The sequence below is a fragment of the Neofelis nebulosa genome, chromosome 12 (assembly GCF_028018385.1).
Source record: "Neofelis nebulosa isolate mNeoNeb1 chromosome 12, mNeoNeb1.pri, whole genome shotgun sequence".
In the NCBI taxonomy this organism is placed as follows: domain Eukaryota; kingdom Metazoa; phylum Chordata; class Mammalia; order Carnivora; family Felidae; genus Neofelis; species Neofelis nebulosa.
Window position 1 is genome coordinate 67,021,318 of NC_080793.1, and position 16,210 is coordinate 67,037,527.

Sequence of the window (16,210 nt, forward strand, 5' to 3'; positions counted from 1 at the left end):
TCAGTGTGCCTTCAATACACACTTTTTTCATATCTTATAATGGCATCAACTAAATGGAAGTTTAACATTATTTTCTTTGTTGAATAAGCATGAGCTTTTTCTTTTGGACCCTTAGCTGGACCACTGTGACTGCTTTATTGTTTTAGTCAAACCAGTTAAGGACCATTTGACAGGAAAGTGAGCCCAGACCATTGTCAACAAGTTTTTCTTCTGTAAAGAACAAGCAATTATCATCAAGAAAACATCAGAATAGAAGTCATCAGCTTGGGAAACAAAAGCAGATCAGGAAGATTACAGTGTACTGGGCCATATGGATAGGGCCAATCAGGCCAAACCCCAGGGATTTAAGTGGGTGGCCTCAGAGTCACTGCCCAGCACCAGAAAGCCCTGGGGCTACACCTGCTGAGAGCATCTGCACAGCTGCATGATCAGGTGAGCAGTGTTATCCTTCTGTAAGTACTTGGGAGGATGAATTCAATGTTTTTACTCCACCATAGTGGCTCTAACATCTAGAAGAAAGGAGGATGGATTTTTAGACAGATCAGTCTAATCAGATTCTCATTTTTTTTTTTTGCTTCCTAGGTTTTGAAACATGCATCCTTTTGACTTCCTAACTGCACTTTGCTTGGGAATAGTCTCAGCTACTATAGAGCTTGATCAAAGTTTAGATGCACAATGGATCCAGTGGAAGGAGACACATGGAAAACAATATGGTGTGGTTGGTAACATCTAAAATCTAAACTATCTAGGGGACTCACAGAGAATGCCCGTGCTGGTGGGAGTTTGTAGCACAGAGTAGCATCTTGAGACCACTCTTACCAAAGCAGTAAGCACAGCACCGTGAGTGTGCATAGTGTGGGCATATGTCCTGCTGTGTGGTTGCTGGAGAACAGCTCCCAGAAGCATAAGACCATCCATGGCTGTGGTTTCTCCTCCTCTCTGTGAGCACATCCACTTGGTGCAGGTCAGTAGGTTTTAAATACAAATAAAAATGATATATGTATGTTTGCCTGTAGGTTGAAGAATGCAGAAGAGCCGTGTGGGAGAAGAATATGAAAATGATTATGCAGCACAATAGGGAATACCTTCAAGGGAAACATAGCTTCTTGATGGCAATGAATGGCTTTGGTGACATGGTGAGTATGGCACGGATTTGCTGAAAGTTTTGTTGTTTCTCTCAGTACTTTCCCCCCAAAATCTCATGCTTGTCAACATTCTACTTTCTTTTCCCTTAAGACCAATGAAGAATTCAGGCACATGATGATTGGCCTTAAAATCCAGAAGAATGAGAATGGGACAGTGTTTAAAGTCCCTTTCCCTGCTGGTATCTCCTTACCTATGAATAGGAGACAGACACCTGATATTAGTCTTGTGAGTATCAAGGATGACTACTCATCAGGTCTCTCTCCAAGAGGAAAGCCAAAAAGAAAGTGGCCCCCTGCTATGGTTTCCTGCTGTGGAAAAATATATTGTAGCTGTATTTATTTATTTTGTTTAATGTTCATTTATTTTTGAGAGAAAGAAAGAGTGAACGAGTTGGGGAGGGGCAGAGAGAGAGGGAGACACAGAATGCAAAACAGGCTCCAGGCTCTGAGCTGTCATCACAGAGCCTGATGCAGAGTAGACGAAGGTAGACCACAAGCCTTGAGATCATGACCTGAGCCTGCAGTCCGACGCTTAACCATGAGCCACCCAGGCACCCTGCCGTTGCTATGTTTTAAAGTTTTCATATAGATGGACTGTTTTCACTCTTGCTATTTGTTTTGTAGACTACGACCTTTATAATTTGTTTTCAGGGTCGGTGTGCTTCTGGCTGGGCTTTTAGTGCAACTGGTGCCATCGAAGGACAGATATTCCGGAAATACGGCAAACGTGTTTCCTTGAGTGCGCAGAACCTCCTGGACTGCTCTCAGGCTGAAGGCAATGAGGGCTGCAATGGTGGTCTAATGAGTAATGCCTTCCAGTATGTTAGGAACAACAGAGGTCTGGACACAGAAGAATCCTATCCATATGTTGCAAGAGTGAGTAGAGCTCCTCACTTGTCACCATTCCAGCTCTGTCCTTAGAGTTGAATGCTTTTGAAGAAAACAGACACCATGTTTAACATTCGCATTTCCAATTGTAGACTCTCTATCTGCAGTCTGTCAGGACTGTCATTAAGCGGTATTAGCCTGGCATAGTTCTCTGCTTAGATGGTTACCACATAGCTGTTTTTATTTCTACATTACATGGAGATATGCATACCTTTTACACAAGGTACAGATTTCTCCAGAGTGAAAAACTTCTTATGGACAGGTAAACCATGAGTGTTTCATTGAATCCACACCAGTTAGTTTTGCTTTTTTTAAAAAAGGTTTTTTATTAATTTTGAGAGAGAGAAAGAGAGGGAGAGCACGAGAGGGGAAGGGGTCCAGAGAGAGAGAGAGGGAGAGAGAGAGAATCACAAGCAGGCTCCATGCTCCGTACGGAGCCCAACACGGGTCTCGATCCCATGACTGTGGAATCATGACCTGAGCCAAAATCAAGAGTTGTATGCTTAACCTACTGAGCCACCAATTAGTTTTTTAATTTTAAGACAATAAATAGCCTTTCACCTCCTGGGTTGCTTCACAACAAACTTGACTTGGAAATCTTTTACCTGTAAGCTGCCTTGAAGTCATGTTCCCCAGGAAGTGGATGGTCATAATCAAGTTTCTTTTCCTTTACCATTCAAAGGATGGACCCTGCAAATACAGGCCTGAGTATTCTGCTGCCAATGTCACTGCCTTTCAGACAATTCCTCGGCGGGAGGAGGCGCTCTTGGTGGCGATGAAAAACATGGGATCCATCTCTGCTGCTATAGATGCAAGCCTGGATACCTTCCGCTTCTATAAAGGAGGTAAGCATTTGTTGATGTAGAAAAAATGGAAAACCACCCTAAGAAACAGCAAGAATGACACTTTGGTATGTAGAATTCAATGTATAATTTTGGGGTGTGTGGATTTAATATAGTTGTTCATTCTGTACATGTAATATTTATGTCTGCTGTTTCCATTTGCCATTATTTGACCCAAATCCCCACTAGTGTAAGTATATAATAAATATATTTAAATGACAATATAATTTAATTAGTAGAGCTTACTTTACTTTTTTCCAAATGTTAGACCTTGATAACTTTTAAGGAATTTTGCTACTGAAATTAACAGTGGAAAGTAGCTCTTGGCTCAAGTAATTTTATGTTCTCTGCTGTTTCCCTAGGTTGACATCCTACAAGTAGAATAATAAGGTTTTGGCGGGTGATTTTTTTAATGACACTTGACTATTATTTTCAAAAGGGATTGTGACAGTTAGTATTTCTCCTGGTGTGAGATGAGGGCCTAAATCCCCACCCCTTCCCACTAAACAAAAATATCTGATGTTTAAAGCTCATCTGAATTCATATCAATATCACAACTGAATTTTGAAATGCTTCCCCTACTGTGGTTGATAGGCTGGGTTACTATCACATGTCACGTGGGAATCCTCACTCAGCATTGAATATTACTCCCCAGGCATTTATTATGATCCAAAGTGCAGCAGTGAAGACCTGAATCACGGGGTTCTGGTGGTTGGCTTTGGCTTTCAAGGAAAAGAATCCGATAACCAAAAATATTGGTTTGTCAAGAACAGGTATGAAAATCCAGGAATACGTACTTTTGAATTTGAAAAGGGAATGTTTTTTGGAACCAGTGTTTGGACGCAGGTCCCCCAACCCTTGAGCACACTTCTGTAATCCCAGCAGTGTTTACCCCATCTAGGGGGGAGCACAGACATAGTCAGTCATATGATGACAACATTAAGATACTGTCTCAGGCTTGCTAGGGTCTTGATATAGTTTTGGTACCACTGTATTTCTAAATTGGAAGTTTTTCAATATTCTATATCACACCCAGGTCCCAAGGGTTTCCTTTTCCTGTTCACACTGCAGTTTTGTGAAAGGCCTCTGCTGGGTTAGAACTCAACCATGAACAAGAACGGCCTCTCCTGATTCTTCCTGAATCTGTCCTGGCCTCTGGTGCACTGCTCAATACTGGATGCTATTGTTCAAAAGATGTATGTTTTTGGTTGTTTGTAATAGTTGGAAAACCCTGTTTTCTTTCAGCTGGGGCACTGACTGGGGCATGGGTGGCTACATAAAAATGGCCAGAGACCGGAATAACAACTGTGGAATCGCAACCAGGGCCAGCTTTCCTATCGTGTGAGATGATGGTGATGAAGAAGGCCTTGACTGATAACAGAATATCCAGGAAATGTATTTTATTCTAAAGTTGATCACATCTTATTTTGTGGGGTAAAACACTTGAATCACTGGAGATCCAAGTTGTGACAAATTCTGTTAGTGTTTACGCTGGTGACGAAACTACTTCTTTAATCCCTGCTCTAATCAACAGTGTGTGATTAAGTTGCTTAATAACTTTTGAATGTTCATGTTTTAATTTTTTAAAATTTATTTTTGAAAGAGAGACAGGCATACAGGGTGTGAGTGGGGGAGACCAGAGAGGGAGACACAGAATCTCAAGCAGGTTTCAGGCTCTGAGCTGTAATCCCAGCGCCCAATGTGGGTCTCGAACACACAAATCATCAGATCATGACCTGAACTGAGGTCAGACACTCAGTGAACTGAGACACCCATGTGCCCCTGAGTGTTCATGTTTAAAAGTTGCATGAAAGTTTTACCTTTTAAAATAAAATTTACTTTCATATGTTGAGGTGTGCTCGGTTTTTAATACATAAACTTCTTTGTAGTAAAAATGCAATGGTTTTGTAGGGAGGAAGAAATATACTCATTCCTCCAAAATTCTTCCAACTGGTTTAAGAATTCAATTGACATGAAACAGGTTAACAGGAGGAAAAAAAAAACAACCCTCAAAGTTTTATTACATAGGCAGGTAGGCCCACTAATGAATTTAAGCCCAAAGAAATGGCCAAGGCAGACAGGTTTTTTTGTTTTGTTTTGTATTGGTTTTTTGCAGTCTTATATATTTTGGACAAAGACAATAATTTGTGAGGAATTGACAGGAAAAAAAAAAGGTGTATGGGAGTTTTAAATTGCAGGAATTCTAAGTGGAATCTGGGCTGAGGTTGTAGATGAGTAAAAAAGTAACAAGGTTTGTTTCTACAGCTTTCTCAGCTTTGAAGCCCCATCTCTGCTGATAAGGATGTCTCTTTACCTCATAGTACAGGGAGGGGACCTTTCATATGGGACACTCATTTCCTGCTTTCAAGAGGGGCATGTGACAGCCTGGGTGTTCTTGCACTGGCTGTATCCCAAGTAGCTTCAACTCAAGATACTCAATATGCCATGGTGGCACATTTTGGGGTGGCTTCCCTGGGGCCTCACACTTTCTTCCTCTGAAACTCCCCTGAAAGTTTATATAATAAATAGCTGAGCAGGTGACTGTGGAGAGAGAAGTCCAGTTTGGATTGAGCAGTAACAAATCTACAAAGAATAAGAAAAGCATAGATCACCATGAGGATGAATGAATGGGTGAACGAGGGTGTGGGGTACAGGCTTCCAGTATGGAATGAATCAGTCACAGGAATCAAGGGCACAGCATAGGGAATATAGTCAACAGTATTTTAATAGCAATGTAGGGTGGGGGTAGCTACACTTGTGGTGAGCACAGCATAATGTATACAGTTGGCAAGTTACTATGTTGTACACCTGAAACTACGGTAACATCATGTGTCATTTATACTCAAAACATTTGGGAAAGAAGAAGGCAAGAGGATGAATAAATAGAAGAGAACGCATTTCCCCACACCTCATGAAATGAGTCCCACAATCCTGGAATAGATCTGACCAATTAAATGGGCTTCATTTATCTGATGGAAAATATTAATTCCTTTTTTAAAGTAGATTTAAGTTAGATATTATCTGCCTCATTTGGGTTAGATAAAAAGCAACATTTTCCACTGATGATTGCACGAGCACCCCCTGCTAAGCACCCCCTGCTAAGCAGTCATGGTATCTAGAAAATAATGACTTTGGAGACCCCCAGAGGCTAAGCTGTTACCTTCTGACTGGAGTGTTTTCAAAGCATGCATAGTGGTATTGAACCCTCCTTGTTCCATTATCATAGACAGATTTAGGATTGCCTTTTCTAATTCATCATCTCTGAAACTTGGGAATAAGATCTTTAATGCTGAAGAGAACCTGGAATTCTGATGTATCATCCGATTTTCTATGATTCCTCAACAGGCATGTGGGTGTGACACAATTTTATGAACAAATGCTGTCACTAAGCACAGTGACAGAAGAGCCAGGTATCCAAGTCCATATGGTTCTGACCATTTAGGTGGGAACCCCACATGCTTTGTTGACACATGAAATAAAGGAGAAGGGCACCTGGGTGGCCCAGTCCTTAAGCATCTGACTTCAGCTCAGGTCATGACCTCATAGTTGATGAGCCTGAGTCACGTATCAGGTAAGCTCCAGCCCGGTTTCAGGTGAGCCCCCTGTCTCTCTCCCTCTCCCTCCCTCCCTCCCTCTCTCTCTCTGTCCCTCTGTCTCTGCCCTTCATTCACTTGGGCCCTCTCTCTTTCTCTCTCTCTCAAAAAAAAAGGCAGTGTGGTTTATAGACAAGGTGAGGTTGAAACCTGTACTTTTCAAAGTCTGGAGTGTTAATTGATAGTGTTAATGTTCATACATCTCCATTTTTCTTGTGGTCCTGTCAGTCTTTGAGAGCAGCACACGTTTCAAAATAGCTGATTTCAGAGTCTTCTTATTTGGCTCTGGCAGCTAGGAAGCTTGGTTTTGTCACCCAGCCAAGTAAGCCCAGATATTTGGTCCACGTTTTTAGGTGGCCTGTCTTTGGTCAATACAATTCCTTGCTCTGCAACTCTCTTGGAAGATTCACACATTCAATGTTGAGCTGTCTTCAACATTGACCTGTCCTCAGGGTGGTCCGAGTGGATGCCTGGCTGGCTTCTGGCGGGTGGGCCAGGTTTCTGCTAGATCTGTGCCAGACATGGGAGACTGGTGTATTTTGTATATATTGGGAGAAAAGAAAACCCTTAACTGAAGATATAAAGAAAAGGCAGCTCTTCCACTGACAACTTGGAAGGAAATAATTTCTCCTTTTTTAGCCTTAGAAGACCAGCTCATTCTTCACGTCTTCTGAAACAAAATTAAAGTATGACTGAGAAGGACCAAGATGGCAGAACAGTATGGAAGTATTTTTTGTGTCTCTTATCACTGAAATGCAGCCAGATCACCACTAAACTCTCTCACATGCCTAGAAAACTGATTTGAGGATTAATGCAACAATCTACACAACCTGAACCCCAGAACTTGGCAGGTACGCAGAACGGAGAGGTGAACTGGTGGAGAGAGAAGCCGTGGAGGGCAGGGAGCTGTTTTTGCTTGTGGAGAGAGGACAGAGACAGGGGTAGAGTACAGGAAAAGCATCCCCTCCCCCATAAGCAGCTGGAAAGAAAGTGGAAAAATGGAAACAGCAGCAGGGACTGAACAAAAAAAGGGAGAAAGGACAAAGGAGAGGGTTTATTTTTTTATTTTTATTTTTTAACATTTATTTTTATTTTTGAGACAGAGAGAGACAGAGCATGAACGGGGGAGGGTCAAAGAGAGGGAGACACAGAATCTGAAACAGGCTCCAGGCTCTGAGCTGTCAGCACAGAGCCCGATGTGGGGCTTGAACCCATGGAACGTGAGATCATGACCTGAGCCGAAGTCGGCCGCTTAACCGACTGAGCCACCCAGGTGCCCCAAAGGAGAGGGTTTAAACACCATCAAGACTCTATAAACAGGGGGGAGCACACAGTCTGAGGCTCCGCAGCTCGATACTTGGTGGGGCTCTGGTGGGAAGGGCGAATCCCCAGGAGCAGAGAATGAGGTCCGAGGGGTCCATGGGCCACACGGAGAGTGGCAGTTCCCCTGTGGGGAGGACATTTGTTACAGGCTGTGCAGCCTCCCCACAGGTAAAGATCCCAGTAGACCCTGGAGAACAACCACATTTGCTGGTGCTGGAATAAGGATGTTGAGGGGGAAGCCTGGTGCTAGATGTGTGTTGTGATTTTCCATAAACCCTGAACTGCTGCTGCTACAAGATCATGCGAACTTTTTCCGCGGCTGGCTGGCACCCAGCCACAGTCTCTGTGCACCAGCAGCAGCGTGGTATCCTGAACATTCCTGTGGACAGGCTGGCACCTGGCCATTGCTCTGCAAGACCCTCCCCCAGAGGAACTCAGTGGGTCAAAGCCCCAGTTCCTCAAAAGGGAGGGGTTGAAGGGAGGGGCCAACATGGTAGAGAAGTAGGGGGATCCGAAGTTCTGTCCTCTCCAACAAAGCCATGTTGAGGCCAAAGGACCTTGAACCCCAAGAGTCCGGGAGGAAAAGAGGCAGAGTTGCTTCCAGGGACCCACCTGGACAACCTGACAGGCCATAGGAGGAGCGCTTCAGGGAACAGACATCATGCCCACAGTGGAGGCCTATCTACTGGAGTGGGATTGAAGCTGAGATAGCCCTTCCTCCAGAGCAGCGCTTTTGCCTTGCCTGGTTTAATTCACGGACAATTCTTATTATATAGATATATTCTCCCTTCCTTTTCTTATTCTTATTTCTTCCCTCCTCTAGTCTGGTTACCCTGGTTTTTGGCCTATTTAAGCAGACATGTTTAATCCATTCTCTTGATACATGTTCTATACTTCCTTCCTTATTTTCCTTTCTCTCCCTCTGGATTAAGCCATATAGTTTTTCAGTCTGGGCAATTTTATCTTCTCTTCTCTTCTTCTTCTTATTCTCTTCTTATTCCCTGCCTCCTTCTTTATTTTCCTTACTCTCTCTCTCTGGATTAAGCCATATAGTTTCTTTGATCAAGTTTATTTTCTCTTCTTTATCCCCACCCCCTTCTTTACTTTTGTTTCTCTGTCCCTATTAAGCCTAATAGTTTCTCTGTCTGGACAACTTTACCTTCTTTTCTTTTTCCCTGACTCCTTCTTTATTTTCCTTACTCTCTCTCTGGATTAAGCCTATAGTTTCTTTGCCTGGTCAAGTTTTATTTTTTCTTCTTCCCCAGCCCTGTCATTTCTCTTTTTCTATGGGATAAGGCCTCTTCCATCAGCACTGCCTCCACCCCATTGTTTACTTGTAGCTGGTGTTTCTGATTTTTTGCTTTTGGTTTTGTGTGTGTGTGTGTGTGTGTGTGTGTGTGTGTGTGTGTGTGTCTTTTCTGTTTGTTTTTCTTTTTGTTTGTTTGTCTGTTTGTTTTCCTTTCCAAGACTACTTCAATGAACAAACCAAAGCACACCTGGTGGAGGGTCCGAAACATTACTACAAGCAGGGAGATAAAGTAACCAAAGTAACAACAACAGAGAGCAAGTAACTCTCCGAAGAACACCTCCTGAAGGGCCAGGCCTTGGACAGCGTATCATCCCTCTTTAATATAGTAGTGCTTGCAGGTGCAAGACATATAACGAGCATTTAAAACACATAAGGGACAGAAAACTAGCCAAAATGATGAAACGGAAGAAGAATTCTCCTCAAAAGAAATTCCAGGAGGAAATGACAGAGAATTGATCAAAACTGAACGAGAATTTCGAATAATAGTCATAAGATTAATCACTGGGCTTGAATAAAGCACAGAAGACAACAGAGAATCTATTGCTGCAGAGATCAAGGAACTTAAAAATAGTCATGATGAATTTAAAAATGCTGTAAATGAGGTACAAAATAAACTAGAGGTGGTGACAGCGAGAATTGAAGAGGCAGGGGGAAGAATAGGTGAAATAGAAGATAAAATTATGGAAAAAGATGAAGCTGAGAAAAAGAGAGATAAAAACATTCTGAATCACAAGGGGATAATTAGAGAAGTAAGTGATTCAGTGAAATGTAACAATATCCATATCATAGGAGTTCCAGAAGAAGAAGAAGAGAGAGAGAGGGGCCAAAGCTAAGAACAAATCATAGTTGAGAACTTCCCCAATCTGGGGAAGGAAACAAACATTGCAATTCAGGAGGCACAGAGAACTCCCTTCAGACGTAACTTGGATCAATTTTCTACATGACATATCATAGTGAAACTGGCAAAATACAAAGATAAGGAGAGAATTCTGAAAGCAGCTAGGTATAAATGCCCTTAACCTACACGGGTAGATACATGAGGGTAGTAGCAAACCTATCTACTGAAACTTGGCAGGACAAAAGGGAATGGCAGGAAATTTTCAATGTGATGAACAGGAAAAATATGCAGACAAGAATCCTTTACCTAGCAAACTTGTCATTCAGAACAAAGTTGAGCTGATAGATGGTTTTATGTCCTTAATCCAGTCTCTTTGTTCAGACAGTGAGTCAATTCAGTCAAATTCATTTCAGGAAGAGGCAATGCAGGTATCTTCTTAGAGTGAGGCCTCTGCTTCAAATGATCAGGTAATAAATAAGAGGCAATTCTATGGCAATACAAGAAAGATAATGGTTAATAAAAGGATCCAGTTATAAACCAGTTTCTGAGTTCCAAGGATAGCCAGTTGAAAGAATCTCTAGATGCTGGGCTTAAAGCATCTTTAGGCAGGTAAGGTAGGTAGGCAGTGGCAGGCTGACAGACTTTCTGAGAGGCTCATAGAGGAACAGGCATGAAGATTGTCTACATATGAGCTATTGCGGTGATTTCTCAGAAGGTTACATCAAGTTGTTCATATTCAATTTGCAGGGCTTCGGGAAAAGGGGAGTTTTGGGTATCCAGTGATTCCAAGTCAAAAGGATAGAAAAAAAGTGGAAAATATTAGTTTGGAGACTTGTGGCCAGGCTTCAGAGGAAACTAGAAGAAATTAGGATCTCGTCCAGTTCATAGTGAACTCTATTAGACTGTAATATCCACAATGGTGTGTTATTGAAACATAATGTTTCTTTCTATAATCACCCTCATTTTTACCAAGGACAGCCAAATTAAGACCAATTTGTTTGCAAAGTGTAATAGTTGCTTTTTTTTTTAACTTGGCCTGATGATGAAACTGCTGTAAATCATAGCTTATGAGAAAAAGTTTCTTAGGATTCCTTACTAATTAACAGTCCCAAACATCTGTTTTCTTCATCCTGTTAATTCATCATGAATTTGTTGTCTCCTTGTCACAATGTATAAAAACTGACTGCCTTGCTTAAGGACCCAGATATAAGTATCAGGCTGTTTTTCCAATGGGTTTTATTGGCTCCATAAAGTCTGCCTGAGTTCCTTCAAGCAGTCTGGTCATATCTATGTCTGTGCAAGTCCCCCCTTGAATATGACATTTCTGTCAAAGTCTTGGTGATGTAACCAGTGTTTCCAAATATGTCCTGTTACAAAGAGAGCAGATTCTTATTCAACTTATGCAAATTAACCTATTGTCATGAACATATGAGAATACTCACTGAAAGGTTTTGAATTCTGGACAGATTGGTAGGGAGAAAAAGATAAGTATCCCAGTCTTTTCACAGAAGCATGTTTTATCATACAGCTGTAAGTCATAGCTTAAAACACTTTCCTTAATACTGGAAAAAACTTTTAAAAATCAGCAATGTTTCAAAAAAATTTGTAAAAATGAGAATCATCTTCCATTCATCCAGTCTCATGTTATTAATTCTTGTTCTGCTTCAATCCAGATCTTCCATTCGCTCTGGAAATTCTTAACCCAGTTCAGCTTTACAATCTTAAGGTTTTCAGAAGCAATAGAAAAGAGTTCTTCCCATCAGCATCATTGCAGGTGAAACACATTTGCAGAAGCTTTTGTAAAAGTGTCTGAGTAAAAGTCTAACTGTCTATAAATGATAAAGACTTAAAATGTCCAAGGTTAAAGATCTGATGAGAGATCATGACAAGGCTGCTGACAAGGAAATTGGTTATTTCTCTGACACACGACAGTAACATCTCAGGACATATCAGGTTTCTAAGAGTTGCATATGATTTCTAAAACACTTTATTAACATATTTCTACATAAATGTAATCTAAGGGTGTTAGTATCCCTTATTTGACATTGCTTCCTATGTACTTTAACATAAGAAGTAAGCCTAATTTGTGTAATATCTTCCTTTTATAAAAAGACCAAATCTCTTGAAAACGTTCCATGGATCCTCTGGAATATTTTAATTGCATTGTGGTCAAAATACTTCATTTTAGAATTTGATTTTGGAAAGTGTGTGTTACAAAAAATCAAAATATTTGAACATTTGATTAAATAGGATCACAGATCATTATGCAACAATATTTAACTATTCAACCCAAGTGACAATAAAAGATTCCTTTTTGAAGATAAGTGAGCCTTTATTCCCTTGTTCCACAAATAAAATGGGCTGAATTGGTTGCTTTTCGGTGATTAATCAAGAGACCAACAAATCCCTTATCCTCATGCAACTCATCTGACTCTTCCTATGCTTCAGCTTTGGCCAGGGCTGAGGGCAGCAGCAGGTACAGCAGTGATGGTGATGGCTTCAGCAAGTGGGAAGCTGTAATAAGTCCATGCAGACAAAGCCAGAACCTGCTTGTGTCCATTGATGATAGGACGGGGCAATGAGGCAACAATCAGGTGACCTATCGGCAGACAGACACTGGCAACACTGCAGACGCTCTCCAGGAAGTGAGAATGTAGTTTCCTCTGTGATGTCAAGCACTTCACGGTTGTAGATGCTGCGATTGTCAAACACCTGCTGGTGATCATCCCAAAGGAGAAGGGGGAGTTTCTCAGCACATTCAGCTGTGTGGCCTCGCTGGCCCCCACTTTGTCTCCAGTCTTAGCCGCACGTCACTCAGGATTTCAGTGGTGCCCCTGGACATTTTAGTGGCGATGCCTAAAGCCTGGGAGAAGAAGGTCTTCTTTGGCCCCAGACAAGTGTTCTGGGCTAGTACAGTGACTTCACATGGGGCTATGGCACCACCATGGCGGCAGCTGGCACCTTAGCCAGAAGCATGTCCCTGATCTCGGTGAGGTCCTCCTTGGTGAGCACAAAGCCCACATTCACCCAGATATGAGGCAACGGTTTCTCAAGAGCTGGTTATTCTCCAGATGCCCTCAGATGACCTCATACATCATGGGGATCATGCCACAGCAGCACCACAGCGTTCTCATGCAAACACATGCGGGCCTACTGCGTCTTCCTGGAACCCATGTTGTCTGCTCCCACAATGAAGGATGATCGTCCAAAAGATGGATGATCTTAAGGAAGTACTTGGACTTCTGGGTCACCTTGTCTTCCCTGGGCATCATGGGGATGCATCAATGATTGCCATGCAGAGTTTAAGAAAGAAGTGACTCTCATGGTGACACCTGAAGAGGAGGGCCAAGAATAAAAGATTTTAAAGGCAAATGCTGCAGGTTATACAATAGTGAACAAACTTTAGCTCTTTTAATATTAAGACTCAGTTTTCTTGAATAATCTGATAAAGACGAAGCACAGAAAATTTATATTTCTTTTTTTATATCCTTTTTTTGACAATTTATTTATATATTTATATTTTAATTTACATCCAAGTTAATTAGCATATAGTGCAACAATGATTTCAAGGCTAGTTCCAGTGACTCATTCCCTATGAATACCACCCACTGCTCATCCCAACAAGTGTCTTCCTATTGCTCCTTACCCATTTAGCCCATCCCACCTTCTATCTCCTCCAGCAATCCTTGTTTGTTCTCTATATTTAAGAGTCTGTTATGTTTTGTTCCCCTCTCTGTTTTTATATTATTTTTGCTTCCCTTCCCTTATGTTCATCTGTTTTGTCTCTTAAAGTCCTGAGTGAAGTCATATGATTTTTGTCTTTCCCTGACTGATTAATTTCACTTATCATAATACCTTCCAGTTCCATCCACGTAGTGGCAAATGGCAAGATTTCATTCTTTTTGATTGCTGAGTAATACTCCATTGTATATATATACCACATTTTCTTTATCCATTCATCCATCGATGGATTTTGGGCTCTTTCCATACTTTGGCTATTGTTGATAGTGCTGCTATAAACATGGGGGTGCAGGTGTCCCTTCAAAAAAGCATACCTGTATCCCGTGGATAAATGCCTAGTAGTGCAATTGCTGGGTCATAGGGTGGTTCTATTTTTAGTTTTTTGAGAAACCTCCATACTGTTTTCCAGAGTGGCTGCACCAGCTTGCATTCCCAGCAACAATGCAAAAGAGATCCTCTTTCTCCGCATCCCCGCCAACATCTGTTGTTGCCTGAGTTGTTAATGTTAGCCATTCTGACAGGTGTAAGGTGATATCTCATTGTGGTTTTGATTTGTATTTCCCTGATGATGAGCGATGTTGAGCTTTTTTTCATGTGTCGGTTGGCCATCTGGATGTCTTCTTTGGAGAAGTGTCTGTTCATGTTTTCTTCACTGGATTATTTGTTTTTTGGGTGTTGAGTTTGATAAGTTCTTTGTAGATTTTGGATACTAACCCTTTATCTGATATGTCATTTGCAAATATCTTCTCCCATTCTGTCGGTTGCCTTTTAGTTTTGCTGATTGTTTCCTTCTCTGTGCGGAAGCTCTTTATTTTGATGAGGTTCCAATAGTTCATTTTTAGTTTTGTTTCCCTTGCCTCTGGAGACGTGTTGAGTAAGAAGTTGCTGTGGCCGAAGCCAAAGAGGTTTTGCCTGCTTTCTCCTCCAGGAATTTGGTGGCCTCCTGTCATACATTTAGGTCTTTCATCCATTTTGAGTTTATTTTTGTGTGCGGTGTGAGAAAGTGGTCCAGGTTCATTTTTTTTTGCATGTCTCTGTCCAGTTTTCCCAGCACCATTTGCCGAAGAGACTGTCTTTACTCCATTGGATATTCTTTCCTGCTTTGTCAAAGATTAGTTGGCCATACGTTTGTGAGTCCATTTCTGGGTTCTCTATTTTGTTCCATTCATCTGAGTGTCTGTTTTTGTGCCGGTACCATTCTGTCTTTACAGATTTGTAATACATCTTGAAGTCCGGGATTGTGATGCCTCCTGCTTTGGTTTTCTTTTTCAGGATTGCTTTGCTATTTGGGGTCTTTTCTGGCTCCATACAAATTTTGGGATTGCTTGTTCTAGGTCTGTGAAGAATGCTGGCGTTATTTTGATAGGGATTGAATTGAATATGTAGATTGCTTTGGGTAGTACCAACATTTTAAAAATATTTGTTCTTCCCATCCAAGAGCATGGAATATTTTTCCATGCTTTTGTGTCTACTTCAATTTCTTTTATAAACTTTCTATAGTTTTTAGTGTATAGATTTTTCACGTCTTTGGTTAGGCTTATTCCTAGGTATAATGTGGTTTTTGGTGCAATCATAAATAGGATCATTTCTTTGATTTCTCTTTCTGTTGCTTCATTATTAGTATAGAAATGCAACTGATTTCTGTGCATTGATTTTATACCCTGTGACTTTGCTGAATTCATGGATCAGTTCTAGAAGTTTTTTGATGGAATCTTTTGGGTTTTCCATACAGAGCATCATGTCATCTGCAAAGAGTGAAAGTTTGACTTCCTCCTCACCGATTTGGATGCCATTTCTTCCTTTGTGTTGTCTGATTGCTGAGGCTAAGACTTCCAATACTATGTTGAATAATAGTGGTGAGAATGGTCATCCCTGTCATGTTCCTGACCTTGGGGGGAAACCTCTCAGCTTTTCCCCATCATTTCAAGTATTCTTGAATCAATTATGTCCATCCCTCTCCCCAAAATGAAAACACAGTTACACAAATCTTGAGGGGCAGCTGGCTACTGCCTCCAAATGGTCCCTAATTTTGCAATGTTTGATAAACCTTTGTATGCTCTTCTCTCAGATATCAATGGACTTTAGAGGCATTAACTTTCTTTGACACCTTAAAACTGGCTCTGTCCACACCCCAGCTCTTAGCTTACCTAATTTTGACAAGCCCTTTCATTTATACTGAATGAAAGGAATGGTGTTGCTTCATGCTTTCTGGGACAGCCTTTTGCCAATCATATACAACCAGGAGCACATTTCTCATGCCCATCAGACACTGTGGCATCAGGTATGGCCCCATGCTTTCCTGAGGTGGCCACAGCTGCCACCTGATGGACATAGCCAGCACTCTGACATTAAGCTCCCCTATTCACCTGTGCGTCCCCACGTGGTGCCTGCTGTCTTACAAGTTCATAAATCATAGCACCTCTCTACAACATGACAGACCCGTTACAAACAAGCGCTTTTAACTAACTCTCCGTCATCTTATTTCCGTTGCTAAAAGGCTTATAATTGCTGACATATTACAACTATTCACC

At 41.5% G+C, this 16,210-nt stretch overlaps 1 protein-coding gene and 1 pseudogene across 1 annotated transcript in view; one reads left to right on the forward strand and one right to left on the reverse strand.

The window, feature by feature from the left end:
- The window catches only part of LOC131491960 (procathepsin L-like), a 76,811-nt gene extending 72,280 nt beyond the window's left edge, over nucleotides 1-4,531 (forward strand). Inside the window, exons 1-8 of the mRNA XM_058695523.1 lie at nucleotides 338-432; nucleotides 583-718; nucleotides 1,017-1,136; nucleotides 1,237-1,371; nucleotides 1,797-2,021; nucleotides 2,716-2,878; nucleotides 3,531-3,648; nucleotides 4,121-4,531. Of these exons, the coding sequence (XP_058551506.1) occupies nucleotides 593-718; nucleotides 1,017-1,136; nucleotides 1,237-1,371; nucleotides 1,797-2,021; nucleotides 2,716-2,878; nucleotides 3,531-3,648; nucleotides 4,121-4,220 (987 nt within the window). The 5' untranslated portion in view covers nucleotides 338-432; nucleotides 583-592 and the 3' untranslated portion in view covers nucleotides 4,221-4,531. Of the gene's footprint in view, nucleotides 433-582; nucleotides 719-1,016; nucleotides 1,137-1,236; nucleotides 1,372-1,796; nucleotides 2,022-2,715; nucleotides 2,879-3,530; nucleotides 3,649-4,120 lie in introns of the transcript that reaches the window.
- Nucleotides 4,532-12,255: 7,724 nt separating this feature from the next.
- Nucleotides 12,256-13,207, reverse strand: LOC131490891 (large ribosomal subunit protein uL10-like; annotated as a pseudogene).
- Nucleotides 13,208-16,210: the final 3,003 nt, after the last annotated feature.